Source organism: Danio rerio, chromosome 13, assembly GCF_052040795.2.
Source record: "Danio rerio strain M-AB ecotype USA chromosome 13, GRCz13ab, whole genome shotgun sequence".
NCBI lineage: Eukaryota > Metazoa > Chordata > Actinopteri > Cypriniformes > Danionidae > Danio > Danio rerio.
In genome coordinates, this window is record NC_141033.1 from 45537673 (window position 1) to 45557444 (window position 19772).

The window sequence follows — 19772 nt, forward strand, 5'->3', positions numbered from 1 at the left end:
GATAGTCACTTCAGTAGTATTTAGATTCTATATTTATAATAAAGTGGGGAATATATATTGAGAACACGTCACCATTTATCTCAGAAAACATATTTGTAAAGGTGCCATCGACTTGAAATTTTCCCTGAATGTTAGTAACATCCAAAGAAATCCATAGATGCATAGAAATCAAAACTAATTAGTTTACAAATTAAGTTATGTGTAATAAAATGAAATGAATCAAGGAAAGGTATTGAACACATGAAGAAAGGGAGGTGTAGAAAGGCAGTGAAAGCATAGACAGCAGTAGAAATCTCTCAGTATTTCTTCAGCAATCCTCTGCCCTTTGTCAGTGTAAATGAATATTAGCTGCTACAGTCCAACATCTACATTAGCAGATAATGAACATAAAACCAGCTTGACATTTCTGCAAGACAATGATCCAAAAACACAGGCAAGGAAATTCTTAAATGTTTTCAGAGAAAGAAAATCAAGCTGCAGAATGGCCCAGCCAATCACCTGACATGAATGCAATAGAAAATACTAATTAAAGATCAGATTTGATAGACGAGACCCACAGAACCATCAAGATTTTTACACTTCGTTAAAGTCTGTGAGAAACTCACACATGAGCAATTCATGTGACTTCATTCTCCTCACAAGAGGCATCTTTAAGCTGCCATCACCAAAAAAAGCCTTTTATATAAAGTGGTAAATACTTTTCAGTAGTTCAGCATTTTCTCCTTGTCACTTCATTGTCATTACACTTTAATAATTTTTCAGATATTTTTGTTTTATTTTATTTTTATGTTTGTATTGTTTGGGTTTTTACCAAAATCTGGTTCAATTCCATGTCAACAGCTCCTTTAGAAATATTAAGCGCAGAAAAAAAAAAAAAATTCATGACGTGTTCAAAACTTATTTTCCCTGCTGTATATGTAATAAACTTTAATATATTCTCTTTTTAGTTTACTCATTCTAATGAATAGATTTATATGATAGTTTAAAATGCTTTACATATGATTAATATATGCATCATCCACTTTTTCCCATAATCATTTACCGAGGGATTATTGTCATGACACATAAGGACAGATTTATGTCAAAATTTTAATTAAAACTTTAATCTGCTGTTAATTTACATTTTCTCACTTGTAAACATGGACACATCCTGTGGATTTTTTTTTCTACTTTGATTTATCCAACTGCATTGACAAAACCTAGCGAGCTGCCTGAGTAGACAGCATATTTGGGGCCCATGAGCATGTTAGATAGGTTGTAATTTTATATGATATTAGGAGAGTCAATCCAGCCCCCTCAAAAAAACAAACAAACAAACAAACAAACAAACAAACAAACAAACAAACAAACAAACAAACAAACAAACAAACAAACAAACAAACAAACAAACAAACAAACAAACAAACCTAAAATACAAACATTTGGGGGAAATGTAAAGTACAGTGAATATTTGCTTAAGCCACAGTTCCTGTGTATGAAAGAGACAGAGAGAAAGAGATAGAGACAGTTTGGCTGACAAAGTGTGATATTATTTGTGTTGTGTCATTAGACTATAATTATAAGAAAAGCAACCATTAAACCTGTGAACTCTCGCTGGAATATTCCTGTAATTACAGCGATAGGTTTATGCTGTGACCTGAGATTCATCACAGGCTCCTTGTACCTGTGTCAGTTTACTCACTGCTCAAACACACTGCTCATTGTGTTTCATGTGTGGAATTAAAAGTGGATGTAACTGAATTGAACCTGTTTTTACATCAGACCGTACGTCAGAAATCGTTTGTTTCCTAATAGGATTCGCTTATATTTAACTGCTGTATTGATTTTTTTACGGCTGTGCAACAGTTTAATAATCAAAAAGTTAATATGAGGCATCTTTAGACACAATATTGCCAGTTACAGTGTGTGTGAGTGTGTTTTTTTTTTGCTTCATTATGAAATAGTTTCACATGAAACCAAAGAAGATCAACTACAATATATTTTACAAATGTAAGATATCAGCTACAATATATTTTACAAATGTATGATGTCAGCTACAGTATATTTTACAAATGTATGATGTCAGCTAAAGTATATTTTACAAATGTATTATGTCAGCTACAGTATATTTTACAAATCTATTATGTCAGCTACAGTATCTTTTACAAATCTATTATGTCAGCTACAGTATATTTTACAAATCTATTATGTCAGCTACAGTATCTTTTACAAATCTATTATGTCAGCTACAGTATATTTTACAAATCTATTATGTCAGCTACAGTATCTTTTACAAATGTATTATGTCAGCTACAGTATATTTTACAAATCTATTATGTCAGCTACAGTATATTTTACAAATGTAAGATATCAGCTACAGTATATTTTACAAATGTATTTTGTCAGCTACAGTATCTTTTACAAATGTATGTCAGCTACAGTATCTTTTACAAATCTATTATGTCAGCTACAGTATATTTTACAAATCTATTATGTCAGCTACAGTATCTTTTACAAATGTATGATGTCAGCTACAGTATATTTTACAAATGTATGATGTCATCTACAGTATATTTTTCAAATGTATGATGTCAGCTACAGTATATTTTACAAATCTATTATGTCAGCTACAGTATATTTTACAAATCTATTATGTCAGCTACAGTATATTTTACAAATCTATTATGTCAGCTACAGTATCTTTTACAAATGTATTATGTCAGCTACAGTATATTTTACAAATCTATTATGTCAGCTACAGTATATTTTACAAATGTAAGATATCAGCTAAAGTATATTTTACAAATGTATTTTGTCAGCTACAGTATCTTTTACAAATGTATGTCAGCTACAGTATCTTTTACAAATCTATTATGTCAGCTACAGTATATTTTACAAATCTATTATGTCAGCTACAGTATCTTTTACAAATGTATGATGTCAGCTACAGTATATTTTACAAATGTATGATGTCATCTACAGTATATTTTTCAAATGTATGATGTCAGCTACAGTATCTTTTACAAATCTATTATGTCAGCTACAGTATATTTTACAAATCTATTATGTCAGCTACAGTATCTTTTACAAATGTATGATGTCAGCTACAGTATATTTTACAAATGTATGATGTCATCTACAGTATATTTTTCAAATGTATGATGTCAGCTACAGTATATTTTACAAATCTATTATGTCAGCTACAGTATATTTTACAAATCTATTATGTCAGCTACAGTATATTTTACAAATCTATTATGTCAGCTACAGTATCTTTTACAAATGTATTATGTCAGCTACAGTATATTTTACAAATCTATTATGTCAGCTACAGTATATTTTACAAATGTAAGATATCAGCTACAGTATATTTTACAAATGTATTATGTCAGCTACAGTATATTTTACAAATCTATTATGTCAGCTACAGTATATTTTACAAATGTATGATGTCAGCTACAGTATATTTTACAAATGTATTATGTCAGCTACAGTATATTTTACAAATCTATTATGTCAGCTACAGTATCTTTTACAAATCTATTATGTCAGCTACAGTATATTTTACAAATCTATTATGTCAGCTACAGTATATTTTACAAATCTATTATGTCAGCTACAGTATATTTTACAAATGTATTATGTCAGCTACAGTATATTTTACAAATCTATTATGTCAGCTACAGTATATTTTACAAATCTATTATGTCAGCTACAGTATCTTTTACAAATGTATTATGTCAGCTACAGTATATTTTACAAATGTATGATGTCAGCTACAGTATATTTTACAAATCTATTATGTCAGCTACAGTATATTTTACAAATCTATTATGTCAGCTACAGTATCTTTTACAAATGTATTATGTCAGCTACAGTATATTTTACAAATCTATTATGTCAGCTACAGTATCTTTTACAAATGTATTATGTCAGCTACAGTATATTTTACAAATCTATTATGTCAGCTACAGTATATTTTACAAATCTATTATGTCAGCTACAGTATCTTTTACAAATGTAAGATATCAGCTACAGTATATTTTACAAATGTATTATGTCAGCTACAGTATATTTTACAAATGTATGATGTCAGCTACAGTATATTTTACAAATGTAAGATATCAGCTACAGTATATTTTACAAATCTATTATGTCAGTTACAGTATCTTTTACAAATGTATGATGTCAGTTACAGTATATTTTACAAATCTATTATATCAGCTACAGTATATTTAAACACGTTTTAAGTCTATTTGGCCTTCCGTACACACTGAAATACCGTTTTAGGCAACAGAAACAGCTATTTGTCAATGGTCTCAGTGCTTTTGCGTTGCAGTGTTGACTAAGCCTGTTGAAAATGATGATGCATTTTTAGTCATGTGACCGATTCAGCTAAAGTAGTGGATGGCATTTTACAGCAGTTGTTTTGGATGCTCTCTACTTGGACAGCATTATTAAAGATACATGTCAGCTTATTTATTACATTCTCCAGATTTTTTTTCATCGCTTCAAAGGGATGTTTACTCTGAGTCGGGTTTTGGCGTATTTCCAGTCTATATTCTTGCTCGCTTCTGCAACTTTATACTCTTTATTGCTTGTATCAACAACTCCTCCTCACTGTTGGTTCATTTAAAAAACTCAGTACTATTCCACAATATATGGCTGTGACGATTCAAAAAGCCAGAATATAAATAAACATCAAGCAAAATGGTGCAGGTCAAAGCATCTTACGTCTTAACACGTGCACAGAACACTATTTGACAAAAATCTTGTCGCCTATCCAAATTTTAGGAACAACTAGTTGATCATTTGGTATCAGAAATGGCTTATATGAAAGGCAAAGGCCTCTAGATTATGCTTATTTTACCAAAATAAAATATTATCATGCCTTGATTTTTAATTATTTAATTAGGACAGTAAGGTCTGACTTTGCTTTGACAAAAGTCTCATCACTTAACAGAAATAATGTCCAGTATAGAATATAAAGTCTTGGTGCCGTGGAAAAAGAATAAATATTTTGTATGACTGCATCCATACATCTCTCAAATAACTTAATGATAAAGTCATCTGGAATGGCCAAAAAAGTGTATATGCAGGACTCCAGAGTTCATCAAGATTCTTTGGATTCATCCGCAATGCCTTCTCCATCATCTTACACCAGACATGCTTAATAATGTTCATGTCTGATGACCAGGCTGGCCCATCCTTGAAGACATTGACCCTCTTTGCTTTCAGGAACTTTGATGTGGAGGCTGAAGTATGAGAAGCGCTATCCTGCTGAAGATTTTGTCCTCTCCTGTAGTTTGCAATGTAATGGGCAGCACAAATGTCCTGATACCTCAGGCTGTTAATGTTGCCATCCACTCTGCAGATCTCTCGCACATCTACATACTGAATGTAACCCCAAACCAGGATTTTTCCTTCAGCAAACTTGACTAATTTCTGTGAGAATCTTGGGACCATGTGGATTCCATTAGGTCTGCTGCAGTATTTGTGATGATTGGGATGCAGCTCAACAGATGATTCATAAAAAATATATACCTTCTGTCACTTTTCCAAATGATCAACTAGAAGTCAAGTTGTTATTTGTTGCTGTTACAACTGGAATCAATGACAAGACTTTTGTCTTGGATGAGAGCGCTTTCTGACATTTCAAACTGGATGACCAACTTTTGGGAAATGAATGAAAACGAAAGCGGAGCAGTTTTCCATTTTCAAATTGATACTGATTAGTGTAAATGTAATCCTAGTGTCTCACAATTAAAACAAGTGCAACAATATGCAAACTTCATTCATTCATTCATTTTCTTTTCGGCTAAGTCTCTTTTTTTAAACAGGGGTTGCCACGGCGGAATGAACCGCCAACTTATCCAGCGTAGTGTATGTTTTATGCAGCGGATGCCATTCCACCTGCAACCTGTCACTGGGAATCACCCATACACTCTCATTCACACACATACACCACGCACATAGATATATACATTAGATGTCGCCTGGCCTATTGTTGTCTATTGGACGGAATGCGTCAATAGCGCCGCCATCTTGCTACAGGGTAGCGCTCCTTTGAAATGAATGCGGGACCAAGGTACAGTGGAGGACTGTGGCCATCCAAAGCCAGAGATATACACATATACACATATATCTATGATCGGGAATTTTCCTGGATGTTATTATGTTTTTTTTTTTTTTTCTAATTACGAAAATTATAATTTTACATCACTTTTCTACATTGATGGATCAGTGATCGCACGGGCATTCCTGACAAAAAGCTTGTGTTTGTGTTTGTGTTGTCATATTTTTTTTTGCATTGTTTGCTGAGTTTATTCAACAAAACTAGCATAAGAAGAGTGTTTAGTGCGAGTTGGAGCTGCTTTGCTGTATGGTGAATGCAGTAAGTGGCTGTATGATCATCAATAACGTTACCTGATTAGCACAAAGGTTCAGAACATACAAAAACAGAAAAAAACTTAATATTACCTATGAAATGTTCTGCCTTTGTGCTTTGTTCTCTTTGTTTGCTCGTGAATACACCCGTAGACAGCGCTAAAGTCCCGCATCTTCACGTAATAACACTGTCTTGACTAGTGCGGTTGAATGACATTTGTCCTGAGAGCACTGTACAAATGTGGCGGCGCTATTGACTAATGCTTAGGGTCCCTATGCGATATCTGGTGTATATATCTATGCACCACGCACATAACCCTAACTCTAGCACATGTCTTTGGATTTGTGAGGGAAACTGGAGCACCGGGTGGAGACCCATGCAAACACAGGGAGAACATGCAAGCTCCACACAGAAATGCTAACCGACCCAGCTGAGGCTCGAACCAGTGACCTTATTGCTATGAAGCGACAGCGCTACCCACTGCACCACCGCGCCGCCTCTAATATGCAAAATACCTAACTCCAGAGCAGGATTTCAAAACCTCAGGGGAAAAAGTGATGCCAACTCTGCCTCAGAATTACAGAAATACAATTTTAAAATGTTCCTTTACATAGTTGTAGTTTTTCATTCACAGTGTGCTTGTAGATTTTACCAGTAATACTGACAGTAAAACTATAAAATTTACAAGCACAACCTTAAACACAGCATGAAACCTTAAAGTCAGGATGAAAAACTGAGTCTCATCACCTTCATCTCTTCTTTTCCTGTCCCATATTTTCTCTCGGCATCCCTTAATCTCTCTGTCCATTTGTGCATGCATATTAACTGATGAGCATGTCAGAAGCGAAGCGTTGTGACACGGATCTATCAATCGTCTCTGCAAGGTCAGGAATAAGTAGACAGTGATGACTTCAGACCAGCCGTCTTGTCTAAATGAGCCGGTCAGCATCCAGTTCCAAGTGGACACGATTGATTGTGGCATTTCATTTCTTATTTCCTAAAGTCCTGCATCAGTGCAGAAAAAGTTGCGAAAACACCATTTAAAAAAAGACAAGGGGCTTTTGTGATGGGAATTAGACACTCTAAACACGTGCGCCCTCAATAGCGGAGCACGTCACACTAGCATGTTCATATAAAACGATGTTGACAGGTACACTTAGCCACATGCAGGGAGCTTAAAGCTTATCTTCCCTCACACACAAACACACATACAAGGGTTCGGTGTGTGTTTGATGGGCCTCAGGCTAAGTGACTGAGTGTGTGTGGAGAGCTCTCAAGGCTACTGACATTTACACGCAAACAGATATCAAACACGCTGCGCTGTCTCGGGTCATCTGTCAAAACACAACTCTTAACCCTCGCTCCGGCTCTCACTCCAACTCAGTTGCACCTGGATGGAGATCTGTTAGCTCTCCCTCTTATCTCAAGAGCTTTTACATGTCAAATACACGTTAAAAGTAACAATTTACTTCCTCAAACATATTTGATCATCTTCATGTTGTCCCATGCCACTTTGATTTAGATTTATCTCACAGTGTGACTCAGAAATAAGAGTTTTATTTCTTATTCTAAATAATACACCACCTTTCAGGGGTCAGACGTTTCTTATGCTCACCGAGACAATGTTTATTTAATAAAATATACGATAAAATGTTTAATAAATAAATTGTGAAATGTAATTGCTGTTAAAAAATAATATAGTTATACTTTTTAATGCAGTTTACTTTTTTACTTTTTTTATTCAGTTTTTTCCTTTTAATTAAGTTTTTTTTGTAAAGATATATTCTTGTTATTCAGATCAGTGCTAGGTGAAGATACAGTTGAAGTCAGAATTACTAGCCCCTCTTTGATTTTTATTTTCTTTTTTAAATATTTTCGAAATGATGTTTAACAGAGCAGAAAAAATTTCCTAAGGAAGTCTGATAATATTTTTTCTTCTGGAGAAAGTCTTATTTGCTTTGATTCGACTAGAATGAAAGCAGTTTTTAATTTTTCAAAAAACATTTTAAGGTCAATATTATTAGCTCCTATGAGCAATTTTTTTTGATAGTCCACAGATCAAACCATTGTTATATAATTGCTTGCCTAATTACCCTAACCTGCCTAGTTAGTCTAATTAACCCAGTTAAGCCTGTGTGTGTGTGTATATATATATATATATATATATATATATATATATATATATATATATATATATATATATATATATATATATATATATATATATATATATATATATATACACATACATACACACACTCTCAGAAATAAAGGTACACAATCTGTCACTGAGGTTGTACACATTTGTACTTAAAGGATCCATTTTGGTACCTCACAAGTATATATTAGTACCTTAAAATTTACGTGGAACACTTTTTTACTTTTTAGGTACTAATATGTGCCCTTGAGGTATTAATATGGACCGGTTTCCCCCACAGTCTAAAGACATGCAGTACAGGTGAATTGGGTAGGCTAAATTGTTCTTAGTGTATGAGTGTGTGTGTGTGTGTGTGAATGTGTGTGTGTATGTTTCCCAGAGATGGGTTGCAGCTGGAAGGGCATCCGCTGCGTAAAAAACTTGCTGGATAAGTTGGAGGGTCATTCCGCTGTGGTGACCCCGGATTAATAAAGGGACTAAGCCGACAAGAAAATGAATGAATGAATATATATTGTAGTAGTGCGATATGACTGTATTTTGGCACTGGTGGGAGGCTTGCTTAGTGTCCCACTAGTGACGACAAACAGCCATATCACACTGCTACAAGTGTGATATTGCGTTTATACAAGAGTTGGACGGCATAATCTTGTATATAAAAAAGAAAATCAAACATAGAGTCTAAAAATCCTTTTGTATGAGGAACTACTTTCTTCCGCTGTTCATTCACATCTGCATCTGATGTCAAAACAGCAGAATCGGTACTTAATCACAACGTCACTTTAGAGCTAGTATTTGAATGATTCTCTAGCGTAATGTATATAGTGGTGACAAAACAGGTAATTTTGCTCACATTTTAAGATGACAAGGCTAAACGACACGAAATGCCATAAGTCTACAGAGATTCCCCAATATTTCACTGTTGTAATCGGGATATCAAAATAATTAACCCTGAAAAAACCAAAGCAATGCAAATACTAGCAGATTATTATGATATAAATACAACATTACAACATACACAAGAGAGAGATTGACTTAGAAAGTCACTTACCTGTTCTATAATGATTTGTTCAGCTGTAGTTTGAAATTAAAATGGTAGTTTTTCTCCTTAAGGCTTATTATATGGTCTCTGTCGCCATCTTGTGGTGGAGCGTCAACCAACTTTGCTCAGCTCAGTATGACAGGCTGATGGATAACTAGTTAAAACTGCATAGTTGCAATCTAAACTACATACTTGCCTAAAAAAAAGCCCCAAAAGTACATTATGTTGTCCAACAGCTGCAATATTTGTCAAACTGTAGTGAGTTTATTGATCTGCTGTCACTTTATGTGGGCGGAGTAATACAGAAGGGTGAAGAGGCTGTATAAGTGCTGTTATTGGAGAATATCGCATGGCTATCAGCCAATCTGATTGGAGAAAAGGACAGATTGTTATAAATAAATAAATAAATACATATATTTGAGTTTATTGAACTTTTGATTTGTGTACAATACAATTTTAGCTTTGATTTAGTATTTTTGTTGTATTTGTTAGTGTTTTTGAACACTGTTGTACACTATTGAGGAGTACAATTGCAAAAAAAAAAATATTTATGGAAATTATTAAAACTTTTTAGTCATTTTCAGAAATCATGTTTTTGCATTGAATATTGAAGGTACAGTTGCAAAAAATAAATTTTGGTTATCTGATTTCCCAAATAAACTTTTCACATATTATTTTGATACATCACAAAAGTACTTTTGGATATCCCGTGTACCAGCACCATGCACTTGCAGTCTGGGCTGGTCAGTCAAATCCCCTGATTCAAACACAGCTCTGCGGTTCATACCGTGGAAAGTACATCTGCCAAATGGAGCAAAGTTTGACAACAACCTAAAGCGGCGAGAAAAACAATGTTTTGCAGGAAAAGTGGGGAGTTTTTGCAGCGCTGTTTGGCGTTTTTCTTTTGTCAGGGTGACATTTAAAGGCTTTTTAGGGGCAAACACAATTTGGCTGTCAAGCGCTTGATCTGAAATGGTGCAAGAGAAGAGACACGGATGGAGGGAAGAGGGAAGAGTGGAGCAGAAGGTGCAGGGGGGAATGTTTAAGGATGAGAGGACAGGAAAGAGAAAAAGAGAGACGTGTGCATGATTGAACATTCCACTTGTGCGGACGGCAAGAGAATAGCCGACAAATTACTTCAGCCACACTTCATCCCTCGCTCCTCGCTTTTGTCATCCGTTTCTCTCGCGCTCCTCCTTCACGTTCTTGCACTAAACGTGCTGTAATTGATTGTGTGCTGTAATAGCAGAAGAGTGTTGGCAGAAATGAAGCATAAACAGCTCTCAGACGCTATTAGCTGGATCAATGACAGACGCTCTCTCGGTTTTCTCTTTAAGCATCTGCACCGTTCCTCATTCAGGATCAAAGCATCGTCGAATTCTGAATATTTCTCAGTTTGATGTTTTTCATGTCTCATTTGATCGGTTCGGTTTTGAAGCTGAAGTCTGTATCGACCCTCCTATCTTTAGCAGTTGCACACTGAGAAATACAGTACAATGACCCCCCCAAATTATTTGAACACTTAAAAGGGTATGATTGTAATAGACAATGAAAAAGCAAATCACATTTATTGGTAACACTTTACAATAACTACACACTATGAATCATTTATTAAACTTTAGCAAATGGTGAAATCATTATTTGTTTGTCATTAACTCTGCAGTACATTAAAAGATGATAGCAGTTATCAACAGCTTACTAGCATCTGTTGATGTAAAGTTAATGCTTAACAGATAAAGAATTAACTATTGCTAATGCTTAATAAATGATTCATAGTGTGTAGTCATTATAAAGTGTTACCCATTTATTTTAACCCATGTGGACTGGTCAAACTGACTACCCTTTCGTTTTGTTGGGAGCTGTTTTTGCAATATTGACATCAATTATAACCACATATTTGGTTGCGAAGCCATGACTCTTAAAAAGCATATATTTTTGATTGTTGTTTGTTTTCCCTCTTTGGAAGAGGTAAAACTTGTAATTTTTACTGCTGACAATCAAGAATGCTTGATTAGTTGGTGTCATGGCTTTGCGATCAAAACATGCCCTTATAATGGAAGTCAATGGGGCAAAAAGAGCCACCAACATAACTTAAGGGTGGTCAATTTGCCCAGTGTATTGTTAAGATTTTTAAAATTTTCCCAAAATATGTGTCAAAATAATATTTGTCATCAAAAATCATTCCATTTGCTGAAACAAAGACTGATGTGGCCAAATTAAGACTCAAAATCATCTCAGTGGATGAAAACATCCCCAACAGTACACAAGGGTTAATGGGTTAGTTCACTCCAAAATTTTTATTTTTGTAATAATTACTCAACCTCATGCCATTACAATCTACTGAGACCACGTGAACCGTTCAAATTGACTACCTTTTCATAATGTTGGTGGCTGTTTTTGCCCCATTGACTTCCATTATAACCACATTTTTTGACTGCACAGCCATGACACTTAATATTCATGCGTTCTTAATTGTTGTTGGTTTTCGCTGTTGGTTAGAGGTCAAATTAGTAATTTTTACTGCTGACAATCAAGATTGCATGATTAGTTGGTGTCATGGCTGTGCAATCAAAAAATGTCATTATAATGGAAGTCAATTGGGCTAAAAACAGGCACTAACATTACGAAAGGGTGGTCTATTTGCTCATAGTGTATTGTTGAGTTTTAAAAAAAAATAATCCAAAGCATTTTTCCCAAATATGTGTCAAAATAGGATTTGTTTTCAAAAATCATTCCATTTGCTGATCAGAGAAAGTTTTGGCCAAAGACTCAAAATCACTCTAGAGTGAACGAAACATCCCCAACAGTACATAAGGGTCAATGGGTTAGTTCACCCTAAATTTTAATTTTGGTAATAATTATTCACCCTCATGCCATTACAGTGTACTGAGACCTTTGTTTATATTCAAAACACAGATTAAGATATTTTAGAGCTCTCTCATCCTCCATTGACAGAAATGGACCTGAGACGTTCAAAGTCCAGAAAAGGAGCCAAAAACATTGTCAAAATATTTCATGTGACTTCAGTGGATCATAAGAAGCTCCAAGAAAAAGAACGAAAACAAACAAACTGTAAAAATGCCATTGTTTACCTTAGCATTTCATGTTAGGTCAGGTTCGCACTATGAGCAATATAAGACTTGTGTGTTGTGCTGCTGACTGTGATATGAATACATTATACTGTCCATTGTAAATGCACACCATGACCTGACCCATCCTCAAAGAGAAGACATTTTTTTGTTTGTATTATACATAGTATATATTTGTAAAGTATCATTTAGCTTTGTTTGTTTACAGTTTTTTTTTACTTTTCTGGTTTCCTTTGAATATCTAAGGACTATTGCTGTCTATAGAGGGTTAGAGAGTTCTCAGATTTATTCTAAAATGTCTTCATTTGTGTTCTTAAGATGAACGAATGTCTGGAATGACATAAGGGGAAGTTAATTATAACCCTTTGTTCAGTTTTGGGTGAACTTACAATTTAAAGTACAACAAGACAAGCACAGTTTTAATTTTGTAAAAGTAATAAAACTATTTAAGTATTAAGTAAAATTATTTAATGATTTGTAGACTTGTCTTTACTTTTTATACTTGCCCACAATGTCTTTTTTCATACTGGCTTTATCCTCTTTTGAAAAAATCTTGTCTTTGTGTGTCTGTAGGGTTATGAAGTCCGTAAGATCAGAGCGATTGATCAGGACTTGGGTCGACCACGTGGAATTGGATATACAATCATATCAGGTTAGTAACATCTCTTTCAGCTGGAAATGAATAGGACAAACTCATATAGTCGCATCAAACTTTTAAATATTACATACTGTTTCACAATGTATACATGTATAATGTATATGTTTGACAGGGTAGGTTGTCATGATATTAGATGATGATAATAATAATATTCTTTTCATACAACAAAATGCAGTTGAAGTAAGAGATTATTAGCCCTTCTGAATTACCAGCACCCCTCGATATTTTCCCCCAATTTATGTTTAATGGAAATACGTTTTTTAACACATCTCTAAACAAAATAGTTTTAGTAACTGATTTATATTATCTTTGCCATGATGGCAATACATAATATATTTGCTTTTCAAGATCGTATTCAACTTAAAGTGACATTTAAAGGCTTAACAAGGCTAATTAGGTTAAATCGTTAGGGTAATTAGCAGTTCTTAAGATTAACACCCGTCAACCTGCCAAATACAGGTGGATTTCAGCTGTGACGTGTTAAGCTGCAGTCACACTGGGCTTTTCCTCCCATAAACTTCCATTCATACGCATGCGAATGCGTCAGACCGGAAAAGCAGGGTCATGCGTCAAGTTTCGCAGTTTGCTGTGATGCAAAGTTCAAGCTTGGTGAACTCTGACCTGCGAAATCGCATCACTAGACTGCGTGAGACCAATTGAGGATCAAAACATGACCTCTCTGGACAAAAATTTAAAATACATACCAATCACTCGCTTTTTTAAATGTCTAATAAGCTTGTTAAACCCGCCACTTTTTACAGCGCCGCACGACACATGCATGCTCAAACTAATGTTACTAATGTTACTAATGTTAATGTTACTCCTACTAGCCACTTTGGCTGGTTGAAGATAATTTTTAAATGGTAGTTTTCTTAAAAAGGAGATTTAATAAGGACTGCTTAATGAGGGCCCAGAACGAGAGATGATAATAATAACTGTACACATGAGCAAAAGAAAGCAGGTGAATACCAAAAAACGATACTTGTGCACCCACAGTCCTGCTGCTGTCTAGAGCTCCAGGTTTTTTAAAGGTCTTTTTGTAAGCAGCAGGTTGCTTTTGATTGAACCTTTCACGTAATTATCCTTTCATTATCGCACACGGTATGTTTTTTTTCACCTGCTTTCTTTTGCTTACAGCTATTTTGGGCTAAGAAATATTTATTCATTTATAATTATTTATTTATTTGTTTGTTTGTTTGTTTGGTGTGGCTAAAGAAAAAAATTGGTAAATCCTTAGTGTTCAGCCTTAAAAAGTCATGTGAAATAAAAACTAATGCAATGCGACACTATGAAACCACAACCCATTTGGTCATGCTGATTGAGCAAGCTCATAACCAACAACACACAAAAAAATGAATGAAATGGCATGAATGAAATGGCATGTGGACATAACACAAAATCTAAATCAAGTCATTTTAGCATGCCATAGTTAAATGTATGCATATAAAATAGATTTTCCCAACAACATAATTGTGGCTAGACAAAATGGCAAGTGGCTAGTAATGTTGGAAAACCACTAGCCACAGTGGCTTTTGACCAAAAAGGTTAATGTCAAAGCCTTATTATTAGGTGAGTCATTGTATAACGATGGTTTGTACTTTAGACAATTGAAAGAATACTGCTTAAAAGGGCTATTAATACTGACCTTAAAATGATTTTAAACAATTACAAACTGTTATTCTAGCCAAAATAAAACAAATAAGACTTTTGCAAGAAGGAAAAATATAATAGGAAATACTGTAAAAAATTCCTTGCTCTGTTAAGCATCGTTTGGGAAATATTTGAAAAAGAGGGCTAATAATTTTGACTTCAGCTGTATAGATTTAACATTTGTCTTTAATTTTTCAATGTTTTTAGTTTGCCTGGTTAAATCTATGTGAATATATGTTGTTGCATTACATTATCTTGAATGATAACTTGTAAAATCCATAAATATTCAAATATGCATGAATGTAAAGTGAACCCAGAGCAGATTTGTCTTGTCAAAAGGAAATCACACCGTGAATCTAAAGCTGCACAGAAAGTGACAAATATAAAATTGTGCAGTATTGGCTTCAGATTGTCTTGTTTGAATGCCAATATGTAATTAGCTCTGAAATCGTGGAGCAATCAACAGTGATCTTCAATAACACTAATCATTCACATATGCAGTGCTTGTAGTATGATTTGTCTATTGAGTATAGCATGAAGTTTTCCTGCTCCAGCCTGAAGGACAGTGGCCTATATGTGTCACATTAGTGCTGCTGTGGTGTAAGTCTCTTTGGATGTGGGACAAAGTGTGTGTGTCTGACTGAAAGCCTTTGTCGGTTTAGTCCATACATGAGCTTAACACAGCAGGACAAACCTTCCCACAGCGCAACAAACACTCACTTGCTGTGCCTGTGTACATGTGTGTGTATGGCCTCCTCCGTAGATCGCTTTCATTGCTATCTGCATGAGGCAGATGGAGAGAGGAGACCAACTGAATGAAGGATGAGAGACAGAGAGGGAGAGGGGAACACTCATGTTTTTATAATACAATTCTGATGTACATTGAGAACATTCAGGTTTGTGTTGAATGAGGTTTTGTAGGACTTATCTAACTGCAGAAAATGAGGCTGTATAATAATATAGTAAAAATTGTTCTGCTTTATTATTGAGTCAGACTTATTATTAGGCATGGGTGGGCTACAGTCTTCACCCTTTACATTTGTTTTATTATATGCCAATCAGAAGCTGCATTTCCACTGTTAAGCAAATTCTTACATTCATTTATTCATTTTCCTTCAGTTTAGTCTCTATTTCAGAGGTTGCCACAGTGGAATGAACCGCCAACTACTCCAGCATATGTTTTATGCAGCGGATGCTCTTCCAGCCGCAACCCAGTATTAAGAAACATCTATACACACACACTCACAAACTTACTTATACATTACGACCAATTTAGTTAATTCAACTCATCTATAATGCATGTGTTTGGACTGTGGGGGGAACTGGAGTAATCGGAGGAAACCCTTGCAAACACGGGGAGAACATGCAAACTCCACACAGAAATGCCAACTGCCCCAGACGGGGCTCGAACCAGCAACCTTGTTCAAATAACTTATTTAAAATGAGCTAAACACAACTCTTGAGTCATTTTGGAGGGGGCGACAACTATGATACACCCTACACCCACCCTACAGTCTTACTACATACACCATAAACCCTACTCCCTACAATTCTTTATCATACTCTGTACACCACGGGTCTCAAACTGCCGGCCCGCGGGCTATTTGTGGCCTCCCTCCTCCTCTCTCCGACCCGCAACTGATGTCAAAAGTAAAAAAAGATTCGGCCCCCCAAAACATGTCATTTTCAATCTCTATCCTTGTTGTGTAGTTGCATATATCCACTTGTGATTTTGACCCCCTACCTACTGGACATTTAAAGTACTGCACTATGTGTTTGGGTTACTTTCGGTTTCTCTCAGCATGCGGTCGAGAGTAATGCACATGCAGATTATTTCTGCAGCTGATTTAAATGTTGAAATATATGTCCGTAAGTGCTGTATTTTTACTAAAGCTCTATTTTTGAGAATATTCAAGGGTCGTTTGATTATTATCAGTTTTATACCACCTGTATTGTGTTGTACAAAAGCATCTCCATGGCTTATGATGTGACACGTTATGCTGGTGGTGTAAATATGATCATTTTGCTAATATTCGATTCAAATAGTCTCATCTAATAAATTTTCTTCATATGCATATTAAGATTTGTATAAAAATGTGCATTAAAAAAATACCGCTGGCTAAATTGAACATGTTAAAGTAAAAGTGCGGCCCTCTTATGAATTGTCAGTCACTGATATTACCCCCAGCCAATTTGAGTTTGAGACCCCTGTCGTACACCATACAACTTTTTAAAACCTTCTATACAACAACCCTACTCTACCACCCTACACAATTCCACCCTACACCATATGCCCAACTGCATACCTTATATACCACATACTACACCTTACTCTATACTCCCTACTACCTTAATTGTTTTATGTTCAGTCCATTTAAACCTAAAATTTAAACTAATACGTTAATTAATTCCTTAATTTTGTTCAATATTTAATGTTGTTAAATATTGATGTTTTCTGACATTTATAGAATAAAACAAATATAAAAATTTTACTCAGACCCACATCTAATAAACCATCTGAATGCAGAGAAATTCAGACCTTAATGCTTTTTTTGATTAGACAGTTTTGTAGAAACACAACCAGACATGGACCAAAAGTTAGATTTATCTAATTGGTCCCTCTTTACATTAAGTGGCCTTAAAGGTGCAGTAGATGATTGTCTCCAGAAACATTTTTTGTTGTTTTGGTTGAAAGTCTCTTCACATTCCAAATGTAATGATTAAAGTAAATGATCTAAATATATTTATATGTACAGGTGAAGTCAGAATTATTAGCCCCCCTGTTTATTTTTGTTTTACGAAGAGATTTTTTAAACACATTTTTAAACATAATTGTTTTAATAACTTATTTCTGATAAGTGATTTATTTTATCTTTGCCATGATGACATAATATACAGTACATAATATTTGACTAGATATTTTTCAAGACACTTCTATACAGCTTGAAGCGACATTTAAAGGCTTAACTAGGTAGCTTAACTAAGCAGGTTAGGGTAATAAGGCAAGTTATTGTATAACGATGGTTTGTTCCGCTGACTATCGAAAAACATTTAGTTTAAAGGAGCTAATTTTGATCGTAAAATGGTTTGTAAAAAAAAAAAAACTGCTTTTATTCTAGCGGAAATAAAGCAAATCAGACTTTCTCCAGAAGAAAAAATATTATCAAACTGTGAAAATTTCCTAGCTCTGTTAAACACAATTTAGTAAATATTTAAAAAAGAAAGAAAAAATACAAAGGGGGCTAATAATTCTGATTTCAACTAAATTTGTATACGACAAAAAAAATTCATCCAATTAAAATTGTCGGGCCAACAATTCCCATAATTCTGATAAGTAGCTCAAACTGTCTGTCAAGAAATGCAGGTTTGTACATCTGCACACCCGTTTACACAGATCCGCCGTTTGTGTATGCACATGCGCCGCACGTTTATATGGACACTAGTGAAGGACAGCGTCAAAAACAAATGCTCAATCAAAACTTTCTAAAATCCTGAATCAATATTGTAGTTACTTTTGCATGCTGGAGGAAGGATGCCACCATGGCTGAAGTATTTCTTTTAGACAGGTAATGTTCTGTTTTAAAACTCTTTTAGTTACACAAAGCTGATGTAGATTGTGTTGTTTTTACGAATGGGTTATATGCACAGAAGTGTTGTTCAGCCACTGAAATCTTCCAGCGAATGATTGATGTGATTATTTTCAGTTTCGTAAGGTCCTTTTACAGCATCGATAATGTAGATTTATATTCAGTTTAACAACAAAACATCAGTAAATAGCACTATTCCGCCTAGTCTGAGGTGAAGATGGTTTTATATTCACATTGGTTCATTTTTGAACAAAGACAACCTGTGACAAGCTCACTATATTGTTTACCGCAACTCTGAATATTTAGTCTGTAATAGTATGTAAGTATGGCTTTGTAATAAGTGTATTCCTGCACACTGCAGGCCAACCAATAAGCATACAGAAGTTGCTTTAGGACAAAGCGTGCGAACGAGTGAGACCAACGATCCTTGCATAAAATTTAACACGCTAAGACACGTTTTTCTTGATACACAACTATTATTAAATTGATATTCAATTATTACTATAAAAATACTATTTACTTGCATCAAAATATAAATACAATGTGCTGCTGTGTTCATGATGTATAGCAGAACACTGCTGGTGCTCTTGAGTTGGGATATGAGTAAGGTTAGTGACCAGTTTGGTGGTATGGGTAGGTTTAAGGGTGGGTTAAGGTGTAAGAGATGGTCAACACTTACTTTTAGGTGTTAAATCAATCATGAGTAAAATATAAAAACATGTATTTACAAAAAGTACATTGTAACAAATGATTACTTTCGATGTAAGTACATATTAGTTAAGGACATTTAATATAAAGTGGGACCTACTATAATTCTGGATATTGTTTAGATATAATAAAATATATTTGTGTAAGTCATATATAATTGTATTAATTGTATGTATTTGTTTATTTCCTAAAATATTGTTTAGTGAATTACTGATATATGTCTGGTTGGGGTTTGGTATGCAGCCAAAATCTATAAATCAAGGTGGCAGATGGCAAATAACAATGCTGTTATGCCATTTGGGCGTAATATTTACTCAAGTTTACCAAATAAAAATGTGTCTTCTGTCGTTTAGACTTACAAGCATATGGATGGTTTTCAGGTAATGGCAGTAATCACAAAATAGCCTCTTAGAATAACTGTTGAGCAGGGAGGCTTGAGGACATTATTTCTGAGAATCAATACTTCAGCAGAGCAGCCCTCCAAAATCACAGCCCAAACTGCATATTATTCCCCTT

General features: G+C 34.7%; 1 protein-coding gene across 2 annotated transcripts in view; it reads left to right on the forward strand.

Moving 5' to 3' along the window:
- cdh23 (cadherin-related 23) overlaps positions 1-19772 on the forward strand; it is a 495141-nt gene that overhangs the window by 167514 nt on the left and 307855 nt on the right. For both annotated transcript variants that reach the window (XM_087277778.1, NM_214809.1), the window contains 1 exon segment: positions 13227-13305. In XM_087277778.1, the coding sequence (XP_087133904.1) occupies positions 13227-13305 (79 nt within the window).